At 43.0% G+C, this 10,529-nt stretch overlaps 1 protein-coding gene across 3 annotated transcripts in view; it reads left to right on the plus strand.

The window, feature by feature from the left end:
- Positions 1-3,150, plus strand: part of LOC139378764 (GRAM domain-containing protein 4-like) — a 77,302-nt gene extending 74,152 nt beyond the window's left edge. For all 3 annotated transcript variants that reach the window (XM_071121248.1, XM_071121249.1, XM_071121250.1), the window contains one exon: positions 12-3,150. In XM_071121248.1, the coding sequence (XP_070977349.1) occupies positions 12-125 (114 nt within the window). In that variant the 3' untranslated portion in view covers positions 126-3,150. The remainder of the gene's footprint in view (positions 1-11) is intronic.
- The last annotated feature ends 7,379 nt before the right edge of the window (positions 3,151-10,529 follow it).

Consider the following 10,529-nt stretch of genomic DNA (forward strand, 5'->3'; position numbering starts at 1 on the left):
CTCCTCCTCAGCCTCTGGTGTTTGGTGCCATGATCCATCGAGACGAGGCCTTCGAGGCGATCTTCACCCAGTATATGAAGATCATTACCACCTCCAGGCCACCCTCGGGCAGCCCTGAGCTGTAGCCCTGCCATCCCCATGGACAGAGGGCTAGGCTGGGGTCAGGGCTGGGCCACCTTCCCCTGAACCCTCCCTGGCTGGAGGAAAGACAATTGGAGGAAAGTGACAGGACACACACCTCTTCTCCGCCCTCTCTTATTTACAGTGACTGGACAATCTTCTCTTTTATGACTGAGAGGTGTCTGTGCACGCGTCTGTCTGGAAGTAGGACTTGTAGTCCAATAGGGATGGTGCACACATTCCTGCACTCTTTCTATGTCGGACCGTGGATGAGGGGGATGAAGAAGAGGGGATGGGGGGGGGGGGGGCATTTTTAACACACATCTCATCATAGGAGAAGGAGCTGGCTCTCCTGCCTGCTTGCCTGACTGACAGCTTTAATTCGCTTCAGAGGTGTGTGTGTTGTGTGTGTTGTGTGTGTGTGTGTGTGTGTGTGTGTGTGTGTGTGTGTGTGTGTGTGTGTGTGTGTGTGTGTGTGTGTGTGTGTGCCTGCCCAGACAGCGTGCGTCTCTACTCACCTGTCTTCTTTCTGTCTTTCTCGCAAAGTCTGAGTCCGTGTAACTGTTACTGCTGGTCTTGCACGGAACCGTACGGACAGTATGCCGTACGGTAGCTAGATGTTTGTGTAGAAAACAGAAAGCTGTGAGAAAGTCGAGCCAACATCTGAACAACGTTCAACATGACACGAAGCCTTTTTCCATTAGTTTACATCGTTGCTGTGGATTTTCTGTGGAGACACGCACGTTTCCGCAACAAACCGTTTGCTTTCAGGTGTCTTTTTGCATATGACGTGTGGTATGTGTTATACTTTCAACACTCACTACTGAACTGTACTGTGTCACGTACAGTAGTGGGGACCTTGGCGATGATGTTCATTGTGAAATGTTTTCAAATGCCTTTCTTTTTGAATTCTGCTTATTTTTGTAATAGCCAATGGAATGATGAGGATCTGGACTTTGTTAAATTATGTCCTGGATCTGTGGATTGTGTTATAAAACTAAAGCACACTCGCTGTTAGAGAGAGTCATAACAGACCTAAACCCTGAATACTGTGTCTAAACTGAAGGTACATGGTTTAAATGTAACATAACTGGTTCAGTGAACTAAACTTGTGTGCTGAGTAACCCCGAGGCCTAAGACCTAAAGATGAGTTAATGCCTTGGCTTTAGCCTCGTAGGCTAACACATTCTTAAGGTGCATACTGTAGGTCACATAAACATACTAAGGCCCAAAACCTGTGTTTACTTCAGTCTTTAGTGACATGTTATGGTATAGTAGTACTATAGTAGTCCTACGGTAATACCAACCTGTAGTATTAACACTGGAGTGGTCAGATGTGTACAATGTGCTGTCCTGTTAACCAAGTTAAGAAGTAATTTAACTTGACTAGTAACTAGTTAACTCCTGGATGACTTATCTCAGTATTTCAATGCAAAATCGAGTCAGTCAACTGGCCTAGTTCTGTAGTATTAATTGACAGCAGGAGGAAGTAGAAGTTTGAAAGGAATATTTTAATGTCACTTTGTCACCATTCTAGATTAAAAGCTGGTCTTTTATTTCTCAGATAGGTTTGATATGTAGAATTGTAACGAATGCCAAACCAAGTGGATGTGCACACTTTCTGTGTTTTGTAAGATGGCTGGAAGAGTTATTGTGGGTAAATATTTCTCGTTTATCGTTTACTGCAAATGAGAGGGGAGGTTATACCATGCTCTCAGATCCTTTTTTGCCTCCGCACAACAAGCTAGTCCCCTAAAACGCATTAATCTTCCCACACTGTTAACAAGCCCATATAAACTTAGTCAGTTATTGTCTTACAAAACCCAATCTCCAGTTGTGTTACGACTGGATATGAAATTTCATTTCTGGAGATGGTCTATTGTCTAAGGAACTCATGCTGTTGGTGTGTTGATTTTGAATGATTGTCTGACTGTACTTTACTGTAGTCTTAATGCTTACCTGGAACCTTTCTTAGTCTATTAGTAACAACTAACTGTGAAATCTGCAATCAGGGTCTGTCCTAAAAGAAGCACACTGAATGTATTGCGTTACTGCTGTAAACGCTTAGTTACATTTTTTTTGCTGCCAAAATGTAATTTTTCTTTCTTTCTTTTACTGCCCGCCATACTCTGCCTACACTGATGTTTACTGAAGGTTGGGTTAAAAACCTTTATTGATTTGTTTTTCTTTTGTTTGGAATGTCGGTTTGAGCTCCTAGCCACAGGTGGAGTCATGAAGACTGGACAGATATCTTCCTTTTGCGTTTGAATCACTGTCAGCTTTTAAATCTGCTCAGACTGGTCTCAGGACAACCTCTGCTGCGCACCTTCATCCCAACAGCAAACGTAAGCCTGATCTCTGATCTGTTTTATAATGCTTTAATAGCTAAAGCTAAAGTTTAGCTCTTCTGTTGAGTTTGTTGTCATGGCAAATACTACACATGTACTGCATAGCGTGGTAATGAAAGTCAGGAGTTGGATCAAGCATATAGTAACAGATCTGGGACCAGGCTAAAAGTAGATAGACGGTGACATCAGAGAACATTCTAGTCAGATTATATTGTACGTCAATCACGCTGCAAAAACAACTGTCAGTGATCGTTATAATGGTAGTGGCGTGCAGTACATGCTAAAATCATCATCTTTTAGCTTTTTGGATCACTCACAGGCCTTCCTTACAGACAGCAGAGGTCGTCATGGCGACTCCGAGAGCTTCTGTCCACTGGTTTCTATTGGTTTCCACTTCTGTGGCTCTCGTTGTGTTAACCAAGTATTAGTTGTAACGCAAATGTAAACATTAGTCAATTTCTTTCATGATATTCCCTACAGTATATCACTGCAAAGTTCAATATACTGTAATCATCTGTCAGTTGTGGGTAATTATTTGTCATCTGTGGGTCCGAGGACTAAAATGACAAAAGAGGAATTTGTAGACAATAACGTAATCTATTGATTTTTAAAGAGAACAATGTCCATTGTAAAATATGTGGTGTCCATTTTTTTAATTTAAATACAATGAATTAAGTATTTGCCCTTCTGTATTGTTACCCTTTGTAGTACACCTATAGATAATTATAAGAATAATGTTAGACATTCCAAATTAACACGAAGGTACTGTAGTAGGAGATGGTGTGGTCGAGTGCTGACTGCAATTCCCACATTCGGCAACTTGATGTCACTGCAGGACAGATGGATGGAGGCTGATAATGACCCTTTAGACACTAGAGGGCAGTGGCATAAGGTGAAGAACTCCCAAAACCTTTTAGAGCCTGCCTGGTTGTATACACAATTCAGCGTGTGTGTTTTATATAAATATATTTATACACACACACACACACACACACACACCGTTGAAGTCGGAAGTTTACGTACACTTTAGGTTGGAGTCATTTAAAACTCATTTTTCAACCACTCCACAAATATCTTGATAACAAACTATAGTTTTGGCAAGTCGGTTAGGATATCTACTTAGTGCATGACACAAACAATTGCTGAACAAATTACTTATTTCACTTATAACTCACTATCACAATTCCAGTGGGTCAGAAGTTTACATGCACTAAGTTGACTTTAAACAGCTTGAAAAATTCCAGAAAATGTCATGGCTTTAGAAGTCAATTGGAGTCAATTGGAGTTGTACCTGTGGATGTAGTTGTACCTGTGGATGTATTTCAAGGCCTACCATCAGACTCAGTGCCTCTATGCTTGACATGGGAAAATCAAAAGACATCAGGAAAAAAATTGTAGACCTCCACAAGTCAGGTTCATCCTTGGGAGCAATTTCCAAACGCCTGAAGGTACCAACTTCCCACAATAAGTTGGGTGAATTTTGGCCCATTCCTCCTGACAGAGCTGGTGTTACTGAGTCAGGTTTGTCGGCCTCCTTGCTCGCACACGCTTTTTCAGTTCTGCCCACAAATATTCTATAGGATTGAGGTCAGGGCTTTGGGATGGCCACTGCAATACCTTGACTTTGTTGTCCTTAAGGCATTTTTCCACAACTTTGGAAGTCTGCTTGGGGTCATTGTCCATTTGGAAGACCCATTTGTGACCAAGCTTTACTTCCTGACTGATGTCTTGATGTTGCTTCAATATATCTACATACTTTTCCATCCTCATGATGCCGTCTATTTTGTGAAGTGCAGCAGTCCCTCCTGCAGCAAAGCACCCCCACAACATGATGCTGCCACCCACGTCCTTCACGGTTGGGATGGTGTTCTTCGGCTTGCAAGCCTCCCCCTTTTCCCTCCTAACGATGGTTATTATGGCCAAACAGTTGTATTTTTGTTTCATCAGACCAGAGGACATTTCTCAAAAAGTTTGATCTTTGTACCCATGTGCAGTTGCAAACTGTGGCTTTTTTTATGGTGGTTTTTGAGCAGTGGCTTCTTCCTTGCTGAGTGGCCTTTCAGGTTATGTCGATATAGGAATCATTTTACTGTGGATTAAGATACTTTTGGACCTGTTTCCTCTAGAATCTTCACAAGGTCCTTTGCTGATGTTCCGGGATTGATTTGCACTTTTTGCACCATAGTACGTTCATCTCTAGGAGACAGAACACGTCTCCTTCCTGCGCGGTATGACGGCTGCGTGGTCCCATGGTGTTTATACTGGCGTACTATTGTTTGTACAGATGAACGTGGTACCTTCAGGCGTTTGGAAATTGCTCCCAAGGATGAACCTGACTTGTGGTCTCCAATTTATTTTTGAGGTCTTGGCTGATTTCTTTTGACTTTCCCATGATGTCAAGCAAAGTGGCACTGAGTTTGAAGGTAGGCCTTGAAATACATCTACAGGTACACCTCCAATTGACCCAAATGATGTCAATTAGCCTATCAGAAGCTTCTAAAGCAATGACATGATTTTCCAAGCTGTTTAAAGGCACAGTCAACTTAGTGTATGTAAACTTCTGACCCACTGGATTTTGGATACAGTGAATTATAAGTGAAATAATCTGTCTTTAAAAAATTGTTGGAAAAATTACTTGTCATGCACAAAGTAGATGTCCTAACTGACTTGCCAAAACTATAGTTTGTGAACAAGAAATTTGTGGAGTGGTTGAAAAACGAATTTCAATGACTCCAACCTAAGTGTATGTAAACTTCTGACTTAGCTAGCTAGTTAGGTAGGTAAACAATGAACCTAGCTAGCTAGTGTATGTAAACGTCCGACTTCAACTGTGTGTGTGTGTGTGTTATATATATTATATATGTATATGTATTAAAGAGCTCTAGAGCAATCACATCCCTCCACTGTCATGGAGCATACACGCACACACAATGTTCTCTCTCTCTTGGTGAAAAGCAGAAATTAAGGCAATGTGGTGACAGCAAGTGGCAGTGTCACTTTTTATTATCCATCCTCCCCTTGCTCATACTAAGCTGCCAAACTCTGCGGAATGAGGGGAGGCTAGTTGGGGTCAAGCCACCGTCAAGACTCATTCGCGGTGTTTTCCATTTTGGCTAGTGTTTGCCCACAATACACAGATTATATGCTCAGAGCCTCAGAGAAAGCAATTAACGTTACTGTTGTTTACTGTTATGAAAGGCAGGGCTATTGATCCTCTGTCATTAGAGTGATTTGAGACGAGGGGCTCTATTCGATCTGTGTCGACGAAGTGTTCCAGATTCCACAATTGAAATTTAAAGGATTTTTTTCGAATGAGCCAACGTGTATGCGGTCTCCACTGACTTGGGAACATTGAAATGTAAACAATCATGCTGTAATGCTGAACTTCCATGGTACAGATTGAATAGAGCACAAGGTCTGCAGTAACGTAATGGATAGTCTATGGACTTTGCCTCTGGCAAACAGTGAGCACGTTTTTGTTTACTGTTGTTCAGGAGGGAAAAATAAGAAAACACAAAACATGTTGCTTGAAAATTTACTGATGAAGAGACAACAAAAACAAACCCAAGAAATGTTATCTCTCCGGTACACTTGTTGAATTTATCTGAGAGGCCAAGACCCTTTTAAATATGTGTGGGGGAAATAGCGGTGTTTCTCTGCAACGTTGATCAAACATCTGTGGTGTGCCCCCCTTAAACTTAAGCATCTGCTGATCAGTCAAAACGCTCCCTCTCCTCAAATATAAGGCAAATCAACATCATTAAAACAATTCTTCCCACCTCCCCCGTGTGTCGCAGACCATGCGTCTCGGGTAAACACTGCACCAGCTCATTACCATCCACAATCATCTAACAGTTTGGGCTCTACGCCAACATTAAGGATGAGAGAGAGCGAGAGAAAGAGAAACAACAGGAGATTATCCCCTTAATTAATGAAGGGTTTTCATGCAGGGAGAACCACTAAATCCTCTGATAGGAAACTTCATATTCAAATATTAAATATTCATAAGAAGTCAGATAACTTTGACAACGGAGATTTGGGTGAGGAGGCTTTGGTGATGAAGTATTAGGGAGTTAGGGAGTTTACATTATCAGATCTCTGCTTGCTGACATCCGCATTGTGTTTGTTTTGGCGGTGTCAGAAGTGGAACCCTGTTATGCCCATACACATTGTGACATATTTATTGTGACCTACGTCACCTTCACAGAATCTCGTTCCGCAACTGGACGCAAAATTCCCTGGCAAAGGATGACTGGGGACGGCGTCATAAATATTCACGAGTCCCGTCGGGTGATTGGTTGACCCGTCTTGGGTGCGCGACGTCACACAGATGCTCTTCAAAGCCTTCTGTTTAGCTAGCTCGTACCGCCTGAATAAGCAGAGCACCGACTGAACTACCAGCTTTAGCTTGATCACTAAATAAATAACTTACTCCAGCTAGCTACCAATCTTTTTTAGTTTCACTGTGCTATCATTCAGAAAACAGTGGGGGATTTTGGCAATTGTCAATGTTATTGGTGCATTACCGCCACCTACTGTGCTGGAGTGTGGGCCAGAGACGGCACTAGCAACATCAATGGCAGTGGGCACTGCTTGTAGTGACGTGTAGTGGGCGCGGCATGTAGTAACCTCAGTCCATATAGACATTGCAACATTTGGTAATATTTTAAGTATCCATTTCGCAATGGCGCCTTCAACAGGCAAGGGGGTGCTGCGATACCAGTTCGTTGCGAACGGTCTCCACTGAAATGAATGACATCTGCCGCAATGCAATGCAACGGACTGCTCATATGTGATGTGAATGAGGCATTAGAGCTGTCAGATCTACAAGCGGCTCCCGACAATTATACCTAAAGAGGACATTGCCATTGGCTGCCCGGAGTTGCATTAAAAGTAGTCCCATGCAGCCTTGTTGGTTGCTTTGCGCCATTTTACGGGCTCATGACCAATTATGCTATTTTGTGTTTTTTTGCTCTGGTCATAACTTTTTTTGTGCATAATGTTTCCGCCATCGTTTCCTATGACCGAAAAGCGCTTCCAAACATCAGAACAGCGATCACAAACCTCAACTTGGAGGAAGATTTCTACTTCATAGAGTCAGCAGCGCGGGCACCCTAATGAAACTACGTTGGTGAATGTATAATCCGCCTCAACCCTCCGTTCTATTGGCGAACATACAATCAGTGGGAAACAAACGGGACAGGCTCCGTTCGAGACTATCCTACCTAAGGGACCTGAAGAACTATAATACCCTATGTTTCTCTGAGTTGTGGATGAACAAGGACATGGACAATATACACTGATTATACAGAACATTAATAACACCTGCTCTTTCCATGACATAGGCTGACCAGGTCAATCCAGGTGAAACCTATGATCCCTTATTGATGTCACTTGTTAAATCCACTTCAATCAATGTAGAGTAAGGGGAGGAAGACAGGTTAAATAATTATTTTTAAGACTTGTGTATGTGTGCCATGCAGAGGGTGAATGGGCAAGACAACAGATTGAAGTGCCTTTGAGCGGGGTATGGTAGTAGAGGTGCCAGGTGCACCGGTTTGTGTCAAGAACTACAACGCTGCTGGGTTTTTCAAGCTCAACAGTTTCCCGGAAGGTGTTCCTAATGTTTGGTCTACTAAGTGTACATCTAGCTGGTTTTTCTATGCATCGGCAGGATTGAACGGCAGCATTTGGTAAGCTGACGGGGGAGGTGTGTGTCTCTTTGTTATCAACAGCTGCAGTGCTATCTCTAATATTAAAGAAGGCTTGAGGTTCTGCTCGCCTGAGTTAAAATACTTAATGATAAGCTGTAGACCATACTATTTACCAAGATAATTTTCCTCTATATTTTTTGTAGTTGTCTATTTACCCCCAGAAACAGATGCTGGCACTAAGGACGCACTCACAAAGCTATGTAGTGCCATACGCAAACATCTCACCTGTGCAGCTAGTGGAGACGACTCTAGATCACCTTTACTCCACACACAGAAACACATACAAAGCTCTCCCTCACTCTCCTTTTTGAAAATCTGACCATAACTTTATCCTCCTGATTATTGCTTACAGGTAAAACATCAAACAGGAAGTACCAGTGACGCGCTTAATATGGAAGTGGTCCGATGTAGCGGATGCTAAATCACAGGACTGTTTCGCTAACAAAGACTGGAATATGTTTTGGGACCCATCCGATGGCATTGAGGAGTTTACCACATCAGTCACCGGCTTCATTAATAAGTTTGATAATGTCATCCCCACAGTCACTGTACATACGGTACATATCCCAACCAGAAGCCATTGATTACAGGCAACATCCGCACTGCGACAAAGCTAGAGCTGCCGCTTTCAAGGAGTGGGAGACTAATCCGGTAGCTCCCACTACGACCTCTGACGAGCCATCAAACAGGCAACTTCAATACAGGACTAAAATCAAATCCTACTACGCCGGCTTTGACGTTCAACGGATGTGGCAGGGCTTGCAAATTAGAAGCGATTACAAAGGGAAACCCAGCCGCTAAATGCCCAGTGACGTGAGCCTACCAGACAAGCTAAATTCCTTCTATGCTCAGTTTGAGGCAAGCAACACTGAACCATGCATTATAGCACTAGCTGTTCCGGATGACTGTGTGATCCCACTCTCCATAGCCGATGTAAGTAAGACCTTTTAAACAGGTTAACATTCACAAGGCCACAGGGCCAGACGGATTACCAGGATGTGTAATCAGAGCATGCGGTGACCAGCTGGCAAGAGTTTTCACTGACATTTTCAACCTTTCCCTGACCCAGTCTGTAATAACTTCATGTTTCAAGTGGACCACCATAGTCCCTGTGCCCAAGAACGCCAAGGTAACCTGTCTAAATTACTATCTCCCCATAACAATCTTCCTAATTAGCCATTAAATTCTTTAAAGGCTGGTCATGGATCACATCAACACCCTCATCCCAGACACCCAGGACCCACTCAAATTTGCATACCACCCCTACAGATCCACAGATGACACAATCTCTATTGCACTCCACGCTGGCCTCTCCAACTTGGACAAGAGGAACACCTATGTGAGAATGCTGTTAATTGACTACATCTCAGTGTTCAACACCATAGTTCCCACCAAATTCATCACTAACTAAGGACCCTGGGACTGAACACCTCCCTCTGCAACTGGATTCTGGACATCCTGACGCGCCTTTCCCAGGTGGTGAGGGTAGGCACCGACACATCTACCACGATGATACTCAACATGGGGGGCCCTCAGGGGTGCATGCTCAGTCCCTTACTGTACTCCCTGTTCACCCACAACCGCGTGGCCGCGCATGACTCAAACACCATCATTAAGTTTGCTGACGACACGACGGTGGTAGGCCTGATCACTGATGACTAGGGTTGGGTATGTTACTTTCTAAATGTAATCTGTTACAGTTACTAGTTACCTGTCCAAAATGGTTATCAGTAATGTAACTTTTGGATTACCCAAATTTAGTAATATAATCTGATTACATTCCGTTACTTTGAGATTACTTTCCTCTTAATGGCACCTGTTTGAACTTGTTATCAGTATAAAAGACACTTGTCCATAACCTCAAACAGTCACACTCCAAACTCCACTATGGCCAAGACCAAAGAGCTGTCAAAGGACACCAGAAACAAAATTGTAGACCTGCACCAGGTTGGGAAGACTGAATCTGCAATAGGTAAGCAGCTTGGTTTGAAGAAATCAACTGTGGGAGCAATTATTAGGAAATGGAAGACATACAAGACCACTGATAATCTCCCTTGATCCCGTGGGGTCAAAATGATTACAAGAACTGTGAGCAAAAATCCCAGAACCACACGGGGGGACCTAGTGAATGACCTGCAGAGAGCTGGGACCAAAGTAACAAAGCCTACCTACTATCTAGAGGAGATCTGCATGGAGGAATGGGCCAAAATACCAGCAACAGTGTGTGAAAACCTTGTGAAGACTTACAGAAAACGTTTGCCAACAAAGGGTATATAACAAAGTATTGAGATAAACTTTTGTTATTGACCAAATACTTATTTTCCACCATAATTTGCAAATAAATTCA

The sequence above is a fragment of the Oncorhynchus clarkii genome, chromosome 21 (assembly GCF_045791955.1).
Source record: "Oncorhynchus clarkii lewisi isolate Uvic-CL-2024 chromosome 21, UVic_Ocla_1.0, whole genome shotgun sequence".
Lineage (NCBI taxonomy): Eukaryota > Metazoa > Chordata > Actinopteri > Salmoniformes > Salmonidae > Oncorhynchus > Oncorhynchus clarkii.